The 23,083-nt window shown below is 52.3% G+C and overlaps 7 protein-coding genes across 7 annotated transcripts; 4 read left to right on the top strand and 3 right to left on the bottom strand.

Annotated features, from left to right (window-relative positions):
• The first annotated feature begins 44 nt into the window (after positions 1 to 44).
• BJX68DRAFT_274002 (uncharacterized protein) lies at positions 45 to 2,649 on the top strand. Its single transcript, XM_071047578.1, has 5 exons — positions 45 to 810; positions 862 to 966; positions 1,025 to 1,416; positions 1,481 to 1,545; positions 1,790 to 2,649. Exons 1-5 carry the CDS (start codon positions 667 to 669, stop codon positions 2,497 to 2,499), a joined length of 1,416 nt encoding a protein of 471 aa, XP_070906084.1. The 5' UTR covers positions 45 to 666; the 3' UTR covers positions 2,500 to 2,649.
• Positions 2,422 to 7,575, bottom strand: BJX68DRAFT_223611 (class I myosin myoA). The gene is made up of 9 exons (XM_071038172.1): positions 7,241 to 7,575; positions 6,927 to 7,163; positions 6,816 to 6,861; positions 6,274 to 6,756; positions 4,521 to 6,218; positions 4,379 to 4,470; positions 4,084 to 4,331; positions 3,509 to 4,032; positions 2,422 to 3,456 (listed from the first exon to the last, which is right to left on the bottom strand). The coding sequence occupies exons 1-9, from the start codon at positions 7,241 to 7,243 to the stop codon at positions 3,032 to 3,034; spliced, it is 3,756 nt and encodes a 1,251-aa protein (XP_070906083.1). The 5' UTR covers positions 7,244 to 7,575; the 3' UTR covers positions 2,422 to 3,031.
• Positions 7,576 to 7,994: 419 nt separating this feature from the next.
• On the top strand, positions 7,995 to 8,949 carry BJX68DRAFT_14329 (uncharacterized protein). The gene has a single exon (XM_071036514.1). It carries the CDS (start codon positions 8,128 to 8,130, stop codon positions 8,767 to 8,769), a length of 642 nt encoding a protein of 213 aa, XP_070906082.1. The 5' UTR covers positions 7,995 to 8,127; the 3' UTR covers positions 8,770 to 8,949.
• BJX68DRAFT_14328 (OPA3 family protein) lies at positions 8,950 to 10,136 on the bottom strand. The gene is made up of 2 exons (XM_071036513.1): positions 9,981 to 10,136; positions 8,950 to 9,916 (listed from the first exon to the last, which is right to left on the bottom strand). Exons 1-2 carry the CDS (start codon positions 10,038 to 10,040, stop codon positions 9,131 to 9,133), a joined length of 846 nt encoding a protein of 281 aa, XP_070906081.1. The 5' UTR covers positions 10,041 to 10,136; the 3' UTR covers positions 8,950 to 9,130.
• Positions 10,137 to 10,685: 549 nt separating this feature from the next.
• Positions 10,686 to 14,374, top strand: BJX68DRAFT_14348 (uncharacterized protein). The gene is made up of 3 exons (XM_071036518.1): positions 10,686 to 11,109; positions 11,163 to 11,605; positions 11,658 to 14,374. Exons 1-3 carry the CDS (start codon positions 10,798 to 10,800, stop codon positions 14,290 to 14,292), a joined length of 3,390 nt encoding a protein of 1,129 aa, XP_070906080.1. The 5' UTR covers positions 10,686 to 10,797; the 3' UTR covers positions 14,293 to 14,374.
• Positions 14,375 to 14,413: 39 nt separating this feature from the next.
• On the top strand, positions 14,414 to 15,609 carry BJX68DRAFT_14256 (uncharacterized protein). The gene is made up of 3 exons (XM_071036502.1): positions 14,414 to 14,459; positions 14,547 to 14,774; positions 14,876 to 15,609. The coding sequence occupies exons 2-3, from the start codon at positions 14,561 to 14,563 to the stop codon at positions 15,274 to 15,276; spliced, it is 615 nt and encodes a 204-aa protein (XP_070906079.1). The 5' UTR covers positions 14,414 to 14,459; positions 14,547 to 14,560; the 3' UTR covers positions 15,277 to 15,609.
• A 2,285-nt stretch (positions 15,610 to 17,894) lies between these two features.
• On the bottom strand, positions 17,895 to 19,236 carry BJX68DRAFT_14210 (uncharacterized protein). Its single transcript, XM_071036495.1, has one exon. The coding sequence runs from the start codon at positions 19,111 to 19,113 to the stop codon at positions 18,262 to 18,264; it is 852 nt and encodes a 283-aa protein (XP_070906078.1). The 5' UTR covers positions 19,114 to 19,236; the 3' UTR covers positions 17,895 to 18,261.
• Between the last annotated feature and the right edge of the window lie 3,847 nt (positions 19,237 to 23,083).

Genomic DNA, 23,083 nt, shown 5'->3' with positions numbered 1-23,083 from the left:
TCTTCAGTTCCGCCTCCACCCAACCTTTCTACTCCTCGCATCAACTCCACCCCACCACCTACACTTTGCAATTTTAATGCATTTCCATAATCCCATCAGATCGCCTCTGCAGTCTGGACTCTCCATTTTTAAAGACCTTCTTATTTCGCTCTAGCCTCCTCCCCGTGTCCATCTCACTGAAAGCCGATCCCCCATCCCGGATTTGTGTTCCATGGTTCGTCCCAGAAACGACACTGCGAGGATCCGCGATCCAGCCAACGGCATCCATTTGACAGCAAAATGACGTGCATCGGCCAGATGTCGCCCGTCTAGATCTCAAAACCTTGCCCCCTTCATACTTGAGCTTGCAGTAAAGAAGGCTGAAGCTCGGCTGGACCCCGGTCTTGTGTGGCAATACCGACATCGCAACAGTCTCGCACGAGTCATGTGGAAACTGGGACTTGAACTACGACTGGGACTGAAACTGAAGCTGTCTCGAGACTAAGACTATAAGGCTTGGGTTTCTGCAGAGTTCTCTCGGCGATCAGCGCTATATTTCTTCGTGATGTCTTGACCTGTTGGATCTACGCTTCTTTGACCGCTTGATATACATATATCTGCGTTGCATTTGCATCTGCAGCTACCTCGGCTTCAGCTCGATCTTCGACATCTTTTACCCCGACAGTCATGGTAAATCGACCCGCGGCTGTCCGTGGAGTGGCGGCAGCCTTTCTAGCACTGTCTACCATTGCTGTGCTTCTTCGCTGCTATGTGCGATTGCGCATTGTCAAGGCGTTTGGCTGGGATGACGGGATCATGATCCTCGCTATGGTATGTCCTTTAACTGATTGCGCCTGGTTAGTCCGAATGCTAATCCTGCAGCTCTTCTACATCATGTACTGCGGGTCCATGTTTGGAGGCGGAATCTGGGGTACAGGGCGGCATCTCGCAGATCTGATCCCCGAGCACGCAAGTATTGCAATGGAGGTATGCTCTTACCCAGTCTTTGTTTTCCCCATCGCCTCACTCTGACTTTTCCTTCTAGTACTGGTTCCTAGCCGAAGTCGCCTACACCATCTCCTCCATCCTCGCCAAGATATCCGTGTGCATCTTCCTCCTCCGCGTAATGCTCTTTCCCTGCCACAGAGCAACACTATACACTGTGACTACCCTCGTCGTCACCACGGGGCTAGTCTTCTTCATCCTCCTCGTAGCCCAATGCTCGCCCGTCTCTTTCTTCTGGACGCGGATGGGCGGCGATACGTCAGGAAGGTGCAGATATATCGATCCTATCGCGATCATGTTTTACATTTTCAGCGCGGCCTCGGCGCTTTTCGACCTCACTGTTGGTCTGTTGCCGATTATGCTTGTGCGCAAGCTGCAGATGAATATCCAGACCAAGGCTGCTGTTGTGGGGCTGCTGGGGATGGCCTGTGTGTATGTTTCTCTTTCGCTGATGGTTCTAAAGAGAGCTGGATTCACTAATCTTTCTGGTTTACAGCGCAAGTGTAGCGGTTATCGTCCGCATGCCGTTCGTGGGGACGATTCGTGACCCGGACTTTTTATGTACGTTCCTCTTATACCCTCACATCATCCCCTCTCCCCTTCCTTCAAGCAAGTACTAACAGTTTGCAATGCAGACGCAACCTACGAAGTATGCCCTCCCTCCACAACCCTCCCATACTACCTCCAGCGACTTCCCTCCCTTCCTCCCACCCCTCTCTCTGTCCACCACAATCCGTCCACTAACACAAGATTCAACTCAAGATTGCAATCTTCTCCGCGATCGAAACCGGCCTCGCAATAACAGCCGGCTCCCTCGCAACAACACGTCCCCTCTTCCGCATCTTCCGCTCCCGCTCCTCTCCCCCCTCCCCCTCCCCTTACCCACCCTTCGACTTCGACTACTATAACTACAACTACAACGGCAACGACAACGACAACGGCACGTCCCCGCCAAGTACCTCAAAAAGCCGCAGCAAACACACCCGCAACCGCAGCTCGAAATCCAGCCGCAGCGGCGGCCTGCACGCCCTCGCGACATTCGACTCGGGCCTCGGCGTCGGACGGACGAGTCTCGCGTCGACGAGAACGACATGCACACGCAGCGAGGACGCCCCCGGAGCCAATCTCGGCCTCGGACTCGGACCTGGCTTCGGCCTCGAACCCGACAACTTTGACCACCGGAGCATCAGCGGCCGGAGCACCAAAACCAACAAACCCAGCGACGATTTCTACGGGCCGTATATCGGGATGATGACGATGCGCGCGACGGTCGAGGGCGGGCGCGGCGATGAGTTTGGGTCCGCAGCGCCGTATCCCGGGGCGGGGCAGGAGGGGGTGCTTAATGCGGATGGAAGGCGTGGGGAGGGTGCGGTGGGTTTGGGGACTTCGGGGTTGGCGTCGCCGCATCTTGCGGCGGCGAGGTCGGGGAGGTCTGGGTCGACGTCGAGAATTGGGGTTCATCGGACGTTTGAGGTTTCGAGTGAGACTACTGAGGGGGAGGGGGCGAAGGAGTAGAATTTTACCTTTTTTTTCTTCTTGATATGTGATTTTGTTAGATTTGGTGTTTACATGAGTTCTTTAGGCGCTGGATACGGGATGCGGTATCTATACTATAGGATGCATGCACGATAGGTGCTATGATAACGATATATGATATGAACGCATTTTTGGTAACCTCTACGGTCTGTCTACTTACACTGATCGAGATGTAGAAGGGTTCGATCGGCTATCCAGATAACAGGGAACAAGGGGAAGGTAGAAAACGGGTATGCAAACGAAGCGCCAAATCAATCATGTAATATAATGTGCGGTCTGCCCAGAGACTTTGTGGTATCAGAGCTCCAGATCAAACCTAGCCAAGCGACACGCGAAAGAAAAGAGAGAAAGAAAAAGAGAAGAACGAAGTAATCTCCAAACAAAAACAAGAACAAAAAAAAAGGCAAGAAACCCGTCTAATGGCTAAAACAAGAGTACCAGAGACAAAACGAATAGAAATCGTGCTCAGAATTGAATAACGGCAAAGGGAGTGAAAGAGTATGCGAACAGATCACCAGTCATCGTCGTCATCGTCATCTCGCTTGCCCTGCATGGCGGTCTGTCGAGCCCGCAGTGCGTCGGCAAGGCCGCCGGCGAGACTAGCGTTTGACAGACTGTTTGGTGTGCCGCGTCCACTGGCGCCAGACGAGTCTTGCGAGTTCATGCTGACGGCACTATCTCGTGGTGCGAGTGGAGGTGCAGGGGCCGTTTTCCGGCCAGCCATGTTGGGTCGCTTGGCAGGTGGTGGGGGCGCTGGTTTAGCTTTTGCTGCCGCGGCGGTGGCCGATCCGTTCACGGGGGCAGGGCTTGATCGTGGAGCTGTTGGCGGAGGAGGGGGAGGAGTAGGTCGCGGTGCGGGGGCAACTTGCTCCTCGAGGTACGCTTCGGGGGTCCAGCCTTGAGCTGACGTATCGAGGTTCATGCATAGCCACCAACCTGAAAACTGTTAGTCTGGACATGTAAACATATAACATGGCGAATGCCTTACCATTTCCTTCCTTAGACATGATCTGGACGAGTTCGCCTGCTTTAATTGAAAGCATACTGCTGTTGTCGCTGTTGAAGTCATACAGAACCTTCGCCTTCTTGGGTCCGGGGGCTGTGGCTGGAGGAGGCGGGGGAGGCGCCCTTGCAGACGCCGTAGACGAGGTACGTTGATGGGCCGCGGCAAGATCTGCGACAGGTTGAGCAACTGGTCTAGGCGCAGCTGCTTGTTGAGCTGCTGGTGTTGGCCGCGGGGCAGGTGTAGGCTGTGGTACAGGCCGACGATCCGCTGCAGGCCTGGATGCCAGCTTGGACGGTCCGCCGCCGGGACCACCGGGTCGAAGAAGCTTGCCTTTCGTGACAGGTCGGGCTGCGACTTGCTTTCCACGAGGAGTAGGTTTTGATACTGAGTTGGGCGGTTCCCCTGAGCCAGTGTGGATAGTTCCACTCTTGTAGCTATCACCCTGCGATGCGTCCTTGACTACCTTGACTGTGGCCAGCTTTCCTGGTTTCTTGTTGTATTCGATCCTGCTACGGTTAGCTGATGATTGCCTCACGGCGGGAACAAAGACAACTTACTGTGGACCGATCTTCAGGTTCAATTGCCCGCGGAGAGCATTGTGAAGGTGGGTAAAGAACTCGGTCTTGAAGACGCAGCTTACGAGCGGATCAGGCTCCTGGCCACCCACAACGAGCGAGAACCAGTCGTCTTGGAAACTTGAAGCGCTGACAGTCTTGATCGCACCGATAGGAATAGTCCTTTCCGAGGCGATGACGAGCTGGTTGTTGACGATGTTTTGCGCGACGATGTACACATGTCGATTTGTCTGAACAGGTTAGGATACAATATACGCAGAGGATTGACGTTACTAACCAAGACAAGGATACGTGGGGAAGGCTTGCTGGAGCGACCGAACTTGGAAACGAGAACCTCTCCACGGCAAGAGAACAGGACGTCTTCGGAGCCTTCAGATTGTTAGCATCGTCATCCGTTGAAGAGGAGTGAATATACATACTGCTGATAGCTGCGCCACTTCGGATCATCTCGCCCGGACCTCCCTTGTTACCAATACCGACGTAGTCGCCAAGGAATCGTCGTGAACCAAGTATACTCATTCTCCTGCGCTCCTTGCGGCCTGCCAGGATCTGATGACCCTGGTCACGCAGCTTGATAAACTCAAGTCCACCAGTTGTTCGGCGCCAGAAACGTTGGATTCGAATGGCACACTCTGTTCGGTACCGCAGGTAGTTTCGCCAAGCACGCTGGATTCGAATGGCCATGTTATGCCAGTACCGGTCACGCATAGCTTCGAGAGCGAAGAGGGTTTCGGGAGTCTTGATGAACACCTTGGTGATACCCATTTGGTACTCCTCGGCAGGGATTCGTGTGTCTTTGAGGATCTGTCGTGCGCCGGTTTCCACGTCGCCTGTCCATGTGTAGTCACCAGCGTAGGATGTCTTGGGTGATAGGAGGTAAAAACGCTCAACGAACTTGTCGAACGTCTGACGGTAAGCGAAACCAGCACGTCGAATGCGAACGTTCTCCTGCAAACCCAGATACTTGATCTGGTGAAGAACATTGCCCTCGTTGTACTCCTTGGGCGCCTTGTTGTCGTTGGGCTTGATCGTTCGAATATAGGATGGCTGCGCTTTCATCAAGGTTGCTACCAAGTCATTCGCAGAGGCCTTGATCTTATCACTAGCAGTAGGAGGACGACGCTTGTCATCCTGGTTGACCTGTTCGGGGAAAATTGTGTGAACAAAGGGATTGCCGCTCGACTGGACGAGGTTCAACAAATCCTTCAGAAGCTGGTCTTTGTTCTTGTCCGTCATTCCCTGAACAGCGTAGCTCACATCACCAGCGTAGTGCTTAATGATGAACTGGCCCTGCCGGTTCTCGAAGTTCGGGTTTTGAGAGAGGAAGTTAAGTCGTCCAACGAAAGTGTTGTCCGCGGCTCCAGAATCAGCGTGCGCGGTTGCGCAGGCATCATTAAGAGCAGCAAAAACACCAGGCGGGCGCTTGTCTTCAATCAGAGAACACACGACCTTGTTATCAAAGTATTTGATAGGCGTCCAGGTAATCTGCTCCCGCTCGTATTCTTCCTGTTCAGCTTTGAGCGTCAATTGAATGAAAATCTGCTGAAGCTTCTCGTTGACGTAATTGATGCAAAGCTGTTCGAACGAGTTCTTCTCGAAAATCTCAAAGCCGTAGATATCAAGGATACCAATGGAGTTGGTCACCGCACCCTTAGCTGTCAGTGACTGGTTTACACGCTGCACAATCCAGTCGAAAAGGTTGAAATAAATCGCCTTGGCCAATGCATCACGCACAGCCACGGCTTGCACCGTGTTCAAAGGCACCTCGTAAATGGATCCTCGGCGGCCACCGCGACTCGTTTCCATCATGCGAATAGTCAACGCTTGATTGACTTGGGCGGAGTCGACTTCCAGCAAATATGCGACAAAGTCCACCACTGACTGATCCGTAATAGCAGCGTTTCCGGAATCGTCCTCGCCGAATTGAACGTTTCCAAGCCACAGGATCGCAGCCAGCATTCGGAAAACATTATCTTGCTCCGCTTCTGACATTCCAATAACCGACATCGCATTCATAGTATCTTGGAACTCCGCCACATCGTCGACTCCGGGAACATCGTAGCATTTCGATCGGCTCGTGTATAGGTAGGACTGAGGCTGTTGGATGCCGAATGAATCTGTCTCGGTGTTAGCAAGCGCATTTGCAGCATACTCTGGAAATATTGGCTGTACCTCTGTATTTCTGCGGGGCTCCCTTGGCGAACTGGTAGAAAATGTGAAAGTTTCGCTCATTCGTAATCTGTCCTACCACTCTCGACTTTTCCAGCAAGTAATTGGTGATGTTGGCTCCGACAGGCTCGCCCTGAGCGTTGAATTCCAGCTCCAAGTACTTTCCGAACCGTGAAGAGTTGTTGTTTCGCAATGTCTTCGCATTCCCGAATGACTCGAGCAAAGGGTTGGTCGCTAGAACCATGTCCTTCGTTTCCTGAATGGATGAATCACTTCCGCCGGACACACTGGCAATGTATTGCATGATTCGCTTCGCGGCTTCGGTCTTGCCCGCACCCGACTCGCCAGAGATGATAACACACTGGTTGTCTTTGTATGATTTCATGTTATAGTATGAGGATTCGGCGACGGCGAAAACGTGAGGAGGGACTTCGAGTCGGTTCTTGCCCCGGTAGGAGTCGAGGACACGGTCGGTGTAGATACCCACTATTCAGAGCCAGTCCGTCAGCAGTGTCCCTCCGGATAGCACATACCAATTCACTTACAATCTCGGAAAGGGTTAACAGAGACAAGCACGTGTCCGATATACGTCTGTTCAACAGCTGTGTTAGCGAAACACCCCGCCCGCGCATCCTCCCTAAGCCAGGGCGGCTTACATAGATTTCGTCATGTTGAAACCGCAGCTTCAAGTTATCGTTGATTGCCTCGTTGGAAATCTTGCTCAGCAGAGTAAGATCGGAAACACCAATCTCCTTCTTCTTTGTGCTCTCAAAAACTGCCTTTCTGACCTGGGGCTTGCCCCCCGCTTGCCGGCCGTCGCCCACATCAGCGGCGGCTTTGGAGCGACCGAACCGGCTCTTCTTCTCCCCACCTGCGGGACGTCGTGAGTGACCCTAAATTGGAGGAAGTGGTTAGTGAATTTCTTTTCGCCTTGGAAATGCCCGTGCGAAGCTGTCTTGAGGAGACTCACCATGGCTGTTGTTACCGACTACCCCGGGTCTTGCGCCTAGGCGACAAAGATATCTGGCCTATCAATTTACAGCGGAAATAGAGGGAGATAACGCTGCGGCATGAAAGGGGAATGAACGCAGAAAATACAAGGTTCACCCCGCGCTGAGATATATAAAATAATACGGGAAATGAGAAGAAGAATAAGAACTAGGGACGAAAGAGTGGAAGTGTGCACGAGGGAGGGATTGGGAGAAGAATGACGATGTGGAGGAGAACTCCCTGCGGAGCGAAGCGCAGACTGAATGGGGGGTGGTTCTGATTACGCTGCCTTTGCTTGGGACGGGCACCGCTTGCGCCACACTCCTTACACGTGTGGCACCGTCGGGTTTCTTTCTCAGGCCGACAACGCGCAATCAGCGTCAAATCTGGTTATTAATAACTCCTTTGGTATTCTTGCTGCCTCTGGGTCTGGGTCTAGGCGGCAAATCATCGACCCTTCCCGGTTCCTGGCGCTTGATTGTGTCATCGCAGCCTGTCAGAATTGGCTTTCCATCGACTTTTACGCGGAGACTTTGGGCGTAGCGGGGAAATCAATTCTTTGGGATTACTGTGTCTTCCGTAATCGTCAATTGTCACCATAACTAATTCGCGCCTTGGTGGTGGTAAATGGGTTTGCGCCCGACATCGCGCTGAGCCGCGGAAAGAGTGGTGGCAATATATATCCCGGCGTATTCACTGGCTCATTCATAACTTCATCTCACTCATTCAGTCAACAGATCTTCCTGCCAGAATCGTACAATTTTCTCCGCAGCTTCAGCTCCCAAATATTCTCCCAGCACTTCCTGCCCCTCGAGCGTGCGCGTAGCCTCGCTCAATGCAGTGAAAGATGGAAAAAGATCGCTGAGAATGCTCGTCGCTTGCTCACAGAGAGCATTAGGATATTCCGAAGTGGCTTGCGCTAGCAGGGCGAGTGATTCTCCCAATGCAGAACTTGTCACCGGTATATCCTCAAGGTTTGCCATATACTCTTTGACCGAGGCAAGGAACGAGGGCGCATCTGGGATGGTGATCACTGGAAGAGGAACCGCAAGGCTTTCGAATAAACTACCGAACGATCAAAGGCTAGTTTTCAATCTTGCACTAGCCTTAGAGAGGAGGAGTAGGACGTACAGTACTTGCAACGCGAGCAGTGCATTGAGACTATATTTCTCGCTGGCACTGGAAAATGCGTCTTCTGACAGAAGGAATGCAATTGCTTTTCTCGGGCATGATGATGAGTCTGAAGCTGCAAATTCCCTCAAGCGAAGAATAAGACTCCGCTTCTGGTACGCTTCGAGGGAAGACGGCGTTAGGAGAAGCAGCTGTAGGGGCTCGTTATCGGCCTCTTGGACGAACGTGAAGTCATTGACCTGCTGTCGAGACACTTCTAGAGACCCAGTCACCAAGGTGGTGCATAAGTACAGCAAGAATTGTAGCCTGACCTTCAATGCTCTTCGACGAAGCTATCAAAATTGGCCCAATGACTTCCCAGATAGGATTGCTCCGTAGAGATGAACCGAAAGTACCACGGAGTCCAGAATGATTATCCATGTTGGCTCAATATGCGCGAGGGCTTCTGGTTCATGATCTGGTAAAGGTCTTGTATATCTATGTAGAGAACAGAGAACCGGTACAACTAACTAGGCACGGGACCTTGACAGCTACCTTATTTATCACTTGAGAGGGGTATCCATTAACAACACTATAAGAAGGCGCCACAGATTCCATCTATAATACACAAACGAAAGTTATATATAGACATGGGATGATGTTCACCTGCAAAATATTCCAAGTGCAATCAAACCTTTGGATCAGCGGTAAGCAGGAAGCGCCTATTGATCGCAATGTTTCAGAGAAGCTTGGAGGCCAATTAAGCCTTTTTGTTTTCCTTGTCAGCCTCGGGTTTTGATGGAATGACTGCCGACGTCGACGATGTAGGCTCTGTAGTGGCCTTGGGGGGTTCCACCTTCGCCACCTTCTCTATTTGCTGCTCTGGAGTTTGACCAAAACGGAAATATGATGTGAGACTAGAGAACCAACCCGGCTCCTCTGGCTCAGCTTCTGGCTCAGGCTCGACGTCCCATATCTCCCGTGGAAGGATTCTGCGGGTTGGTTTGGGCACCTCTCCGTTCTTGAGCTTTGTTCTCAGAAGCTCCTTTTCGAGAGCTATGAGCTCCTTCTCCAGGGCCAGGAACGCCTGCCTATCAACTTTTTGCGCATCTTCGAGCTCCTTGAGCCGAGCCGCAACGTCGTCCCTCCGCGTTGTCTCTTTCCTCCTGGATCGCCACGACTCGAACAGTATCAGGCTTCCCGCCACGATGAAGAGAAAACTTTCGCTGATGAACGTCGCACCGGACTCGATGGCTTTCGACTCGGACAGCGGTCGAATATGGGGCTTGGGAGCCGGCTTCTCGGCTTCTTTCGCTTTGGCAATTGCTTCCTCCTCAGCTCGGGTGTCTGCATGTGTTTTTACCGTAGGCGACGTTGGTTTGTGTTTCTTGAGTTCTGCCTCTGCAGCGGCGCGCCGTTGAGCTGTGGCATTGTCGCGTATGGTACCGAGTCGGAGCCGCATGTCGAGTCGGTGGAGGGCCTGGGCCATGGAGACGCAGATTCGCCGGAAACGCTCATGTTCGCGGGCCTGTGCTTTGATTTGATTCTGTCCACACTCAGTGTCAGTTTGGTTTTTCCGCTGCGGCCAGTAAGGGTCTGCGCTGACATACGGCGATCGGCTTGGAGAGCGTCCGGATGACAAGGGAGGAGAGTTTCAAAGTGAGGGACATCGTGGCACGAGGTCAGGGCGGGTTTGCATCAAAGATATGTGTGATAGCGGGCGTCTTATATATCCATCGTAGCATGAATTATCCAGAGGTGAGTCACAGACTGCCCTCGGAGGCTCAGATTGTCCCTCTTCGCAAAAACACCGCCATCGTCATCCTGGTTGGCTAGTGGATCGTCAGGCACAAACCAGCCCAATGCGGGCTAGCTCAGGTGTCTGCGGCATCCAAGCATTCGTGCCGGGCTTGTGCATGCTGACATCAGCAATCCCCCGTTGTTGCGGGCGGCCGCTCGATGTTTATCGATTTCCGTTTCGGGGAAAACGTTTTTGTCGTGTGAGACCCTCGAGTTCTTCTCCTGCATCCCTTAAGTTCCTGCCGGTCCAACCTCTTCCCCACCTCGTGCGAAGCCTGACGACACGGCGTTGGATGCATATTGTTGTTTTTGAGCGTCATTGTTATTCTTCATTGTTGATTGCTTTTTGGTAAGTCCGCCTCGCCGTCGTTGTTTTGCCTGGTGTCGCTGGTCTGTTACTCTGACGAATACTAATGAGGCTAAAAACTATAGGGATACCAACAACCCGTTTCATATACCCCCTCCGTTCCGTAATTGATTGTTTATATCGTATTCGATGATCGCTACAACTGCCTGCTTTTGCGAATATCCGTCCGCGCAATTGTTTGAGGCTGCTGCCATTTATACTCAACGGCTGAAGATCGAAAAAGAGGATCAATAACGACAAAGCTATATTGTCACACAAAAATGGAAGCGCTATCCCCTCGGTCGACGAACCAAATGATCAAGCCCAAAACCTCTATGGAGAGAAAGGTTTTGGACAAGAATGCCGCTGCTGCGAACGCCGCCCAAAAGGCTTCATCGACGAAGAACCATGCGCCGCCACCTCCAGCGCTTGTTTTGGAACCTGGGGACGATGGCGAGCGGTACTCGACCGGCGCATTTCTCGGCAAGGGAGGTTTCGCGATCTGCTATGAAGGAACTCTGTTGCGGAACGGCCGCATGTTTGCGATGAAAGTTGTGAGGTCTGAAATGACACAAAAGAAAATGGCAGAAAAGGTACTTTATGAGTCCCTGGTTCGGCCTTGTTAGACTGCTGACCTTTCGCCTAGTTCCGGACGGAGCTTCAGATACACTCGAAGATGCGCCATCCCCACATTGTCGGCTTTCACAGGGCTTTCGCTTTTGACCAGTGCATATATGTAATTCTGGAGCTGTGCCCTAACGGCTCAGTGATGGACATGGTGCGGAAAAGGAAATGCTTGAGTTTGCCAGAAGTCAGACGATTCATGATCCAGCTTTGCGGCGCAGTGAAATATCTGCACAAGCGAAACGTTGCGCATCGTGACCTGAAAATGGGAAACCTGTTCCTGGACCGAAATATGGATATCAAGGTTGGGGACTTTGGATTGGCCGCGATGATCATCTCTGAAAAGGACGAGAAAAGGAGAAAGACCTTGTGCGGAACACCGAACTATATTGCTCCAGAAGTCTTGGACCGAAGCAAAGGAGGCCACACGCAGAAAGTCGACATCTGGTCCTTGGGTGTAATCTGGTAGGGATGCTCTTATGTGTAGGCGTACCGAGTTGGGCTAACATTCGCGCAGTTTCGCAATGCTTACCGGATACCCACCTTTTCAATCGAAGACCCAAGAAGAGATATATAAGAAGGTTAGAAGCCTCACATATGTATGGCCCAAAGATGGAGATTGCCCCAATCATATTCCCGACGAGGCCAAGGCCTTGGTGAGCTGCTGCCTTAATCTTGACGAGAAAGAGCGCCCAGAACCCGACGATATCGTGGAGCACCAATTCTTCAACATGTATCACGGATGTATACCCAAACGACTGGATCCGATATGCAGACTTCAGAAACCGACATGGCTTCGATCGATAGAGCCAAAAGGGGACTGCATGACGTACGGCAATGGGTTAGATTATGACGAGAAGTTTGCCAGCTATATCAAGGATATTGACGATCCCATTCTGCGCTACCGGACGTGTAAAGCAGCCTTTTACAGCTCTTGTGGTGTAGGCAGGAAACCGGACGGCTCGGCGCGAAAATCGACCGGTCAGAACTCCTCGAAATCAGCGTTTGCTGAGTGCTTGGCCGAGGAAGAGAAGGGTCTCCAGCCTTTGATCCCTCTGCCGGAAGACATTGTCTATAGCTATCCGCATATTTACATGGGCGATTGGAGCGCCCCGGACCCTGTTCCGATGCGGAGGGATGACTCTTCCTTGGACAGTAGTGTTCTGTCCACCAAAAGCAGCGTCACAGCTCTCCGAACCACGTCAATATCTCAATCACGCACGCAAGTCGCGCTGGCAGCGGCACAGCAGCGGCGGACCGAATCTCAAAGCCACGCGGCCACGCTTCGCCAACAAGCGTTAACAGGCAAGACAACCGTGAGAAAAGTTCCTTCACTTTGCGATCCACCGGTACCGACAAGCAAAGTGATGCCCGACGTGCGGGACACAGGGCTCAATTCAGCGCCTACCGGAGGCTTTGCTGACCGACCAATCCGAACCAGGCGCGGTGCTGCCGCCTCATACTCCGGTACTGGTTCAGTTCGGGGTCTAAACGCAGCACCCCCAACGTTCCAAGCCGGTGACGAGCTCGGTATGTTGACCGTGGGAAAGACACGCTCTCAGTCCCGAAAACTAGAAGCCGCAGGCCACGATGTGGCCCAGCCACTCCCAACGCTGAAAGAGAGGTCCGCATCAACAGCCCTCGAAAGCCTGCCATCTAGGCCGAGACAGCCATCCGTGCGGTCAGCCGTTAAAGCCTCGACGGAGAGTACGACCAGAAGGCCAGCTCCTGAAAAGATTGCCGAACCTGAAGTAGTCCGCAAGGAAGATCCTCCCCCACGGCCACGGCCCCAATCTTATCCTCAACCGATCAGTCGGACTGGAAGCAAGGCTTCATTGACGACTGCTAGTAAGCCGAGATCGACTCTTGGTTTGCATTCCCTTCTCCACTCGGATGATCCCTGCGAAATAATACCAGGTTCCTCGGTCGATGATGTGAAGATGGATTTACGCAATATGCTTTCTAACCTAGTACCTCACTCATCTGCTCGACGGCGGGCAGCGTCACGCCGGGCCCCTCACGCATATGTCATCAAGTGGGTCGACTATACGAATCGGTACGGAATTGGGTACGTGCTGGACGATGGTAGCGTTGGCTGTGTTTTCAAAGCCGAGAACGGACAGCCCGCTAGCGGCGTCGTGGTTCGAGACGGTGAGAAGCACATTCGGCGCAAAGCTCGAAGTCAGGAAAAGGCTGATACCGAGTCCCGCCCTTATTCTGAGGCTGATCAGCTCGTCCCCCGTCATGGGAAGGCCGTGGAGTTCTACGAGAATTGTAGCAATGATCTTGTTGAATGCCGCGGCGGGATCCGCCGGGCTTTTATCCCGCCCTCATTGTTTGAGGTCAAAGGGTCTAGTGGAGGGGTCAAGGTCCGCACGGACTCTGGAGTCGACCGAGCTCGCGCCGACGCTGAGAAGATTAAGCGCGTGAAGCTCGTAGACCAATTCGGCAAATATATGATCGGGTCCCTGGGCCGGCATGGCGAGGAGGGGTTACTCGATGATCCGATGACGGATAGTTCACCTGGCCAGTTCGTCAAGTTCTACCAGCGATTGGGCAATGTTGGAGTCTGGGGCTTTGGAGACGGAGCTTTCCAATTCAACTTCCCTGATCACACCAAGCTAGTACTGGCACCGGGTCGTACGAGGAACTCCTCTCCTTGGATGGACTTTTACCACCTCTCGCCGTCTGCTGCCCGTTACCTCGCCACGAAGGGGAGGATGCACCCTTCTGGATTCGATACCCGAGCCGTGGTCTCCGATGAAGTGGCTACCTTCCTTAGTATCGCTTATGGCACGAGTACTAGCTCGTTGGATGAGCGTATCAAGGACGTCCTGGACGCAAACTCCTTCCTACAGAAAATCAGCTTCATTAAAGACGTGCTGAAAAACTGGATCCGGCAGGGACGGCTGGGAGGACGACCGTCACACGAAAAAGTGGGGACTGAGATGTTTTGGGAGGGCGCGCAGGAGCGCGTACAGTCGAGCAGTGGTGGAGGTAGCAAATTTGTATGGGTTACGGTGGGAGCGCCAGGAGGAGATGGAGAGTACCGCTCCGTCTCGCTGAGAGACAAGAAGGGCACCAGCAGTAATGGAGAGGTGGATCAGGAGATCGAAGCACTGAAGGAGCGACTGCGGCTAGCGGGCTTATGATTGATGACCTAGGGTATTTGCGTGTTATTGAGAGAGTTTCATCGGGAGTTAGGGAGTAAGACAATATATATGAAGTATGACCCTGCGGCATCGCGAGATTAATTAAGGCACCGGGTTTGGTCCTCAAGTAGACTAAAAGCGGCTACTGTGCCTAGTGACCGTCCAAAGTGAGTTGCGGTCCACCGCTCTCATCTCCCGGTTTTCCCTCTTCTCCTCTTCTTCCCCGGTTCTCTAATTCGCATTCTTCGCCCCAGCATTCTACAGATTCATGATCCCCCTCTTGTTGCTGGCCCCCGTGCTGGCGGGCCAGACGATCGCGGCGGACGCTCCTTTCTCCCTCCTCAAACGTCACCACGATAGTGACAGCAATGCCTTTATTCCCGGCACTACCCCAGGCTGTCCAGCCAACTGGCCCATGTGCGGCGACAGCGGCATCTGCTATAACCCTGATGAAGGACAGACGTGTTGTCCAGGAGGTACCTGTACGTTTTCCCCTCCTCTATTTACCTTTTCCCGAACTAGGCACCCACTCATTGATCAATGGATTGGAATCGGAAAACTAACCGGTGCGATTGAATAACAGACGCCTGCCCCTCCTCCTCTTACTGTTTCCTCGAACCCTACTGCTGCCCCGACAGCATGGACGCGAAAGCCTGCGCCCGCGAATACGGCCTCGCATTGACAACCTCATACCTCTCCAACCCCACTCACAGCATCAATCCGGACTTCCCTCCTCCACCTCCACCAACGCTCCCTCCGTCAACCAGCTCAGGGGGCAGCATAACAATCCGATCGACACCCATCCCAACACCCGCGTCAAGTGATATCGTGCCGTGGCCGTCAATAAGCTTGGAGCCGACAACGTCTGTGGAGCAGGAGGAGCCGGAGTACACGGGGGCGGCGGCGGGTTTGAGTTCGAGGGGCGCCAAGGAGGTGGTCACCCTCGGCGCCATTGTCTTCGGTCTCTTGAGAAGTCTCCTTTGATTCGATATGAAAAGAGGGGTGGAGCAAGTCTCAGTCCTTCTTGTACAGCTGGATCTTCCAGGATTTCTTTCATTTTGCATTTCCTTTTCTATTCGTTTTTTTGTTCAGCGGTATATACCCATACATTCTATCCTATCGTTTACTCTATACATACTACTCTCCTGGCCGCGACGCGACAATATACCATGCATGGCCTGGAATCTAATTCAACACACATCCATTTCTCTCCGTTGCGCGGCACACACATTCCACAATATTTGCTTTTCCGCAGGATAAATAAGGACACATATCCTGTACAACTTACCTCCGCAGGATCACAGGACCTTTAATACTCCGGGATATAGATATCCTCCGCATTTTCTTATCCATTGATCGTTTCGCCCCCATCGAAGTATGGAGATGATCAGCGCGGTCATCCCCGGACCGTCCGAAACCATTATTGGTCGCTGCGAGCCCGTTGACGTTGTCGTCCTGGCTGATCTGCATGCACATCACTCTGCTCGGCCACTCAGTAAGCGGCATCTGCGTCATGACGGAGGATGCTCCGACGGGTGCGGGGGGTATTGATCTCGTTCCGGTAAAGCTAGCTAGGGCCATTTTATGTGGCTGAGGTGGAGCTTGCGCTTTGAGTTCTGGACATCGTTCGTTTCGATCTGGATGTCGAGATGGATGTGAATGGATCGCATCGCCTACTAATCAAAGTTGCTGATGCAGGTCTGGTTTGTTTTATCTCTCCCTTTATCATAGCTCGACTGCTAACTTTTCTATAGAGCCCCGCATACGCTTCTAACAGTAATACCGCTGTGCCTGCACCTACAGCCATTGAAACGTGGCCTCAGACCTTGAAGTATCGAACGCTACATGTCGGCTGGGCGATCAACATGGAATGCGATAGACTACGTCTACGCCGGAACCTGTCTTTATGGGCACAAAGCCCGTTGTCGTCGTCGTTGTTTCTCTCTTTCAGCCGAGCGAGCATCATGTGCGAGGTAAATCCAGGCTATCGAGCGAACCAGGAAACGAAGCCAATTGCAAAGCACGGAGCCTAATGGGGATTATCTTGCCAAGATTGGCCAACCTAAATCTCAGGAGCCGGGGCCAAGAGACAGGATAACGGCACAGCTTGTAGCTAAGAACACGAAGGGCTACCGCGCAACGACGTCAGGAACACCTGGATCCACTGGGCTCTCCATATGGCCTAACAACCAGCCGCTACGCATGAGCAGAATAGTGGCAGAGGGGAATGTGAAATCTCGTGCAGTGTGAACACTGGGGGTCTTCAAGGCTCCGATGCCTGGGAGACTTTGGAGTGTCATCGTCATGTGGAGCTGGCGATCAAGCTGAGGGATAGACAGCTGTTCAGAATGAAAACCAGTCGCCAAAGCACCATTGCCGTCTTCCTCGTCTCTGTCCCGGAAATAATGCACAGCTGCGGGAAGGCCCATGGAAGAACATATCTGAGCTATTGTCTCAGAACCTCAAAGAAGTACCCACAAGGACAAAAAGGGACCGTGAGCCCTACATACTCGTCTATGTTCCAAGAGGCGCAGAGAGAAGATCTGATAAGAAGTTGAGGTAGATGAAGTATAACTTAGTTCGCTTGATCCCGTTTTCCTTTCTCTCCCGAGAGAGGTCGTTACGTCTGGAGGACTCTGGAGCTTAAAGTCAGGCTTACATGGAAGGACGGTTCAGTGGAGCTTGAGCTGCCTTGTATCAATTGTGATAATTATTACGACAAGAGTCCTGAAACCCGGCGTACGGCCGGCTCCAATTGACCTCTGATTCAACTATCCTATCCAAGGACGGAGTATGTCCCGGGGACCCCAGTGAGCTACACAGTGGCATTAGAGACCTGAGCCATTGCTAATGCGTATCGATTGGGAACAGAGCGGCAGAAAAGCTCTATACAGGTCTACTCTCCCCAGCACGGTTCAACAATCTTGCGGTTATGACCTGTGGACTATGTGCAATATCGGTGCCCACCGCCGGGCACTAAGAGTGGGCATTGACAGCGTCGGTCGTTGGGACATGCTGTTTGACGGGGTCAGTAGGTACATCCATCATTCTCTCTTCCTCGGTGTAGCAATTGCTAATAATGAATTGCAGAACGCAAGACAAGTTGACTATGGCACCACCATACTATCCGGCTATCACACGGCTTAAGGTAAGGTATTTCCTCTGGGCAAGGCTGATTGTCGTGCTTTCCCTATGAAAAAAATTGAGCGCATGCCAGAGAGGGTTAAGAAGTCAAAGCACTCACCTAAAGCACGCGGGCATCGAAACCATAGCAAAGCGGGTAAAGGCAGCGTTGTTGTTCCACTGTGATACTCCTTCCGCCGGACCTCTAGTGATCGCTCATAATACAGCGACTTTTTACACTTCGCACATTTACTAAACCACTCAAGAACATGCTTTAAAAGCAGCGCGTTCTGTGGTTCAGGAAGAAAGGCCGGCCATAGAGTGATAAAGTGACGATGAGATGTAGAGAGAGCGGCGTACGTCAGGGACTATCCTAGATAAAGCTTGAAGCAGAAGAACTGGAGAAGGAGGTAACATGGTAAAGTAAGGTAGGTGCTGTTGGCTGCTGCCATGAGAGTTGTAGGTGGGCGCTTGAAGTCACGCGCAAAATAGCTCTTTCTCTCTCAGGCCACTGCGAGGACAAATTCTCCCACACACCTTCCGTCAGTGTCCAGGCTACATATCACCTTGTCCATGAATTCCAATCCAGCTGGCCTCTTACTTAAGAAGATGATTGCCTAAAAAAGACGCTTGAACAGACTGTTTTGACGAGTCCAGGTCCGTGTCTCTACTCGGTGATCGTGCGCTCGAGTAGGAAACTGAACCAATCTATTAGTGTTACGCAGTAACATACAATCCATCTCTCAAATGCCGACGCTAACGTATACCCGTTTCTTATGCAGTGCGCCGAACAAGTCCTTATTATTTTTGATAACAATCATTACTCTCGCCGGTCAACCGACCCAGCTAATGCTTATCATAAGCACGCTCCGAAGTCCGCACAGGACTCGGCACCCGGGGCGAGTACTCCCTTCGTTGCTCGCTGTGCGGTAGAATCGTTCGCCGACTCGAGGTCCTGTCGCGACCATGCGCCCCTCGATTGTCACTTCCGCTCTTCGTTGCTTCGATTTCGCGTTTGACGCCCTCGTACATCTGCTCGATGATCTGAATTTCTTCTTCGACGTCTAGCTCGCACCCGTGAAGACACAGTTCGCGTTCCCGTTGCTCGATATACTCTCGGATGTTCCGCCATTCGTTTTGATAGTGTTTCAGACGATCCGGCAAGCCCGAACCCTTGAGGTATGTGAGAATACCGGCCATGATGGTGTTGATGGCGCCAAACGCGGTGACGGCGTTGTGAGGCCCACGAGCGGCACCGAGAGCTGTGAGCGCGGCGGCCACGACAATCTGGATGCTAAGACAGGTGTTGATTAGGATAGCGTGGAAGCGGTATCGACTGGCAGCTTTCATTTCGGCTCTCACAACCCGGGTGTAGATGCCGACGTTCGGTGCCGTTCGAGTGCTGTGGTGTAAGACATTAAGGGCTGGCGCGCTATCAATGCCGGTGAGTGCGCGGAAGACGAGCAGCTTATCGGTAGGTGGAATGAGGATACTCGAGTCTGTTCCGGTAACTGTTAAGCGCTTCGCCCCGGATTCAGCGGACTCTGGAGCATTAAAGTTGGGAGCGCCACCATAGGTTCCAACCATCGGAGGAGCAGCTTGCGTTGCAGGAGGATAACCCTTCTCCTCACGGTCAAGGGCTGCCAGCAGCAAGCGTCGCGCTAGACTGCGGCCTGTTGAATGTTCTGTTCCCGACATGACGCCTGACTGTCACACCGCTTGGTCCACCGAAAATATTGGAAGAACACGACAGAGTGGCACTGCACGAGCGAGGAATTTCCTCCTTTTTGAAGGCGTCCGTGCCTCCGGTCTGCCAGGGAAGGAAACTTTCCATCGCGTGACGGGTGGACGGGGAGACGCGCCTTCACAGAGCTAGTGCTGGTATTTTCTTTTCCCGCAAGCTCTTGATTGCTTGTCATTGTGAACTGGAACTCTCTTTTCAGCTAGCCTGCCGAAAGCCAGTGCGCGAGGCGAGCTGCGCGGGACGGCTGGACCCTGGCGTGAGTGGGTTCGAACACCGCTGATCGGCCCCAAATGGGCGAACGCATGGGAACAGCACGGAATATTTCTGGGCGACCGGGCCAATAAGATTGTATAATCCTGGCGATGCTGGGTCTGCTGAATTTCTCGTGCAGAAGTACGAACTCTGACTCCTTGATCAACCCCTGCACGAAGAGCCGAACTGGTGATATGGCGCTGGTGATATGGCGCTGGAGGAGCGAGAGGAACTGCCTCTGAATGCGCAGAGAGATAACCATATTCTTGACTTGCTGCGCTTGAAGGCAACCGTCAAGTTCCCCAGATGCCTCGAACATGGACAATGGACTCGCCGGAACATCGGTTGATCAATGGATCTGAGCGTGTCAGATGCGGAGTTGCCGCTTCTTGCGGTGGAACTGAGCGAGGCGAACTCGATCGATGAATCGACGATGAATGGTGAAGCTCTGACTCGAGGGGGGGTCGCCGATCACGAGCTCTGCAGCGATGGCTTCAGATGCTTGCCTCTGACTGGCCAGATGGGTCTCTCCTCTCTGAACTCCAAGCAAGCCACAAAATTCGGCAGGAATGATTTCGTTTTCTTGCATCTGGAATTCTGGATGCGCGCAATCGGTCGTCCAACGAGGCCTTGGATATCAATGATTCAGTACCTGTGATCTGTTTTCTGAACATACATGAAAATTGACGGCCAACAGATCAGGTACAGACACAGTCCGATGCGAAATGCCAGAGCTATATTTTTGGGCTAAAAGTCTGCAATTGATAAGCAGCAACAACACCAGCGCCGACATAGCCGAGAGATCAGCATAGTGGAAGACAGAAGTGCGGGCGGGCCCCGATCTTTCATTCAATTCCTCAACCCTCAAGCCCGAAAAGCCAAAACAATATGCCACTTACAAAGTACTTACTCCGTACTGGCCATTTGACATTAGTGTTGGCCTAAAACAAGCACAATCAACCATGCTAAAAGGCTGAAAAGGATCGAAAATGAAGGGATCCCAGCCCACATCAACCCACGCAGACTTGCTCCAAACGCGTCTTTGAAGACTGATTGAACTCGGAACAACAGAATGAAACGGGATAGAGTCTTCTTCCGTGTATTTTGCCCCCGGTCCTCTCGCAACGATATCTTGACCAAGCTTCCTGTTGCCGAACGGAAGCGTTGGACAGAGTGATGACGAGTCCTGAGTCGCGTGAGAAGGACTATATAGTCACCAGAACTGGTGTCATATTTTTGAAGCAGATTTGAGATTCATTCTATTCTTTAACGAAGAGAAAAACTGACTGGGATAGCTTTCAGCGATCAAAATGCCTTTGGGAATGGAAGCTGCATGACACGTGATCAGCTCGCGGAAATGAAAGATCAGGTAATCAGCGTCGGCAAGTGGTGGAAATAGAGATGAAATTTGGGTGGCTATACGCGCACTTGGATTGACCTCCTTCCAGAAACCACCCCACGGTGCCAGCGCCCTGGACGGCCGTCAAGCGTGCCTTTGACACTCAACTCGACAGACTCTGCAAGAGTTCTGCTATATACCAATTCGATAAGAGATGACTAAACCAAGTTGACGTTATCTGCGCAGAATAATCACTCCTTTCAAGGAAATGACAAGGATGTCCTCATTGCTGGGCATTAGAGCCTGGAGACCCTTATCCCTGTGTCTTGCTCGCATCCTTCTTCTCTGATAGTTGAAGCAAAAGCTGAGTAGCCTCTGGGACGGATCCGGTTCGTTGAATGCGGTCAATTAACCCGGGGGCTTCGTCAGGATGATTTTTCCGGATGGTTTCGACCAGTAAGCGGAGAGCGTCTCTGTACCGTGTGGCCTCGGCCTCAACAGATTCTGGGTCCTCCACGTTCGGCTCGCCCTTATCGGCATACCAAGGTTACGCTGAGAGAACTTGGAGGTCAACGTGTGTGAACACACCTGGTTTTGCCTTTCTCCTGTCATCCTCACCTCGTGCCCGAATATGGCTAATCGCACGAACCAACCCCACTGCTCCTTAAATGTCGTGGTCGCGAGGATAGGGGGTGTTATATCGATTAGGCGAGGAATTATTGATGCCCAAGTGTTCGGTTTGGAGCGAGCAAACAGAAGGGTGCAATCTCCTCTCAGTTTTCTTCTGAGACTGGTCGAGACTTGAGAGGATGGTGCAGGTGTTTAAATGAGGCCTGGACTGGTTGGCACACTCGAAATGTCGCAAGAAATGCCCACGTCACGGCGCATTGATTATTCCTCCCGTAACGGTGCCCCATTGGTCTTGGTCGGGTGCCTGTGGAGGGCTCATCCGGGATTCGAGGAGCAAGTTTTCGACCCTTGCGGAACGCCAAACCTGGTCTACCATATCCCGGATTAGCACCCTCGTGCAGCTGCACCCAGTCAGATCAGCGTCTGGCTACGCTCGAGCCACTCTCGCAAAAGACCTGTCTCTCTCTCTACCGGGACACGTTGCTCCTAAATCTATCCTCGAGCACACATGATAGCCATGTCCGGACATAATTGTCTGACCGAGCATTAGCTACCGGAGAGTTGGCCTCTCACCACCTTTCATGCTTCAACGATACCATCCGGTGTCGGACGCCTACTTTGAACTTCTGTTCACAAGCTGTACTGATCGGACGTGACCCGAAGCTCCACACGTTGGGCAATTAACGCCAGGGAGGGAAACAAAGATCATGTTGCACAGATCTTGCTCAGAATATCCTCCCTAAATGTACCCTAGGAGGAGATAAGCTTCTTCGGTAAGCAAATCCTTCTTTTCGAGGGCGGATACTTTTGTCTTTATCGACTGGCACGAAACCAACGAACGGCGTCAAAGGTTGGGCCCGTTTCTGACAGGCAGTTTTCGGGAGGTGGCTCCTGGAGACGGGAGACTCACCAACCAATCACCCCTCACGTCTCTTCGTATACTGGATGTCAAGCTGCGCAAAAGGTGCGCTCGAGGTAGAAGTTTGGACTCCTTCTACTTTTCATGAGTCAGATACCAGAAGCGAGGGACGCAGTGACCCAAGGGCCAAGCACTCTCAGGCCAGACTTTTTTTCGTGTCGATGGCTAACAAGATTTGAGTTCACGTGGCAACATGAGAACCCTGGATGCGGAGAAGAACCTGAACCAGAGACTGGTAGTAGCAGATTTTGAAGCGTAGGACTCTTTCCGCTTTGGGTGCTTTGAACCAACAAGCTTGGGCTGGCTGCCCTTTGATAAATAAACTTCAAACCCTAATGGCCATTGAGTAATCATGTTCTTGCATATTTCGGCGATCTTTCTGGCTATAAATCGTGCGGTGGCTTCGACTTTGTCTCATATAAGCCTCAAGGGAGGCGGAAAAAACATGCGACGATAGCGCATTGGCAGGCGTCTTTCGCAAACTTTACGTTACTAATACACAGCGGATATATATTCCCTTTGGTTGCGTCAATCATTGGTCTTTTCCACAAATTTTCTAAAACAAGATCTGGTAAGGAGCCCTCCTGGGACCTGAAAGCACAAATTTTCCGCCACTCACTGCTATGATAGGAAGCGAAGCTCGGCCGAGTCTCGGCGATCCACCTTCATCCTACACTGTCAGGACAAGGCCGATATCTTTGCGCCAGATCATGCTTCGGCGACGTATTGATCGCCCTGAACACCGCTCAGGCCTGTTACATAGACTAAGAATATTCACCATTGT

The sequence above is a fragment of the Aspergillus pseudodeflectus genome, assembly GCF_044049435.1.
Source record: "Aspergillus pseudodeflectus strain CBS 756.74 chromosome Unknown BJX68scaffold_1, whole genome shotgun sequence".
Lineage (NCBI taxonomy): Eukaryota > Fungi > Ascomycota > Eurotiomycetes > Eurotiales > Aspergillaceae > Aspergillus > Aspergillus pseudodeflectus.
The sequence above is the reverse complement of the archived record's forward strand: the minus strand, read 5'-3'. Positions and strand labels throughout refer to the sequence as shown.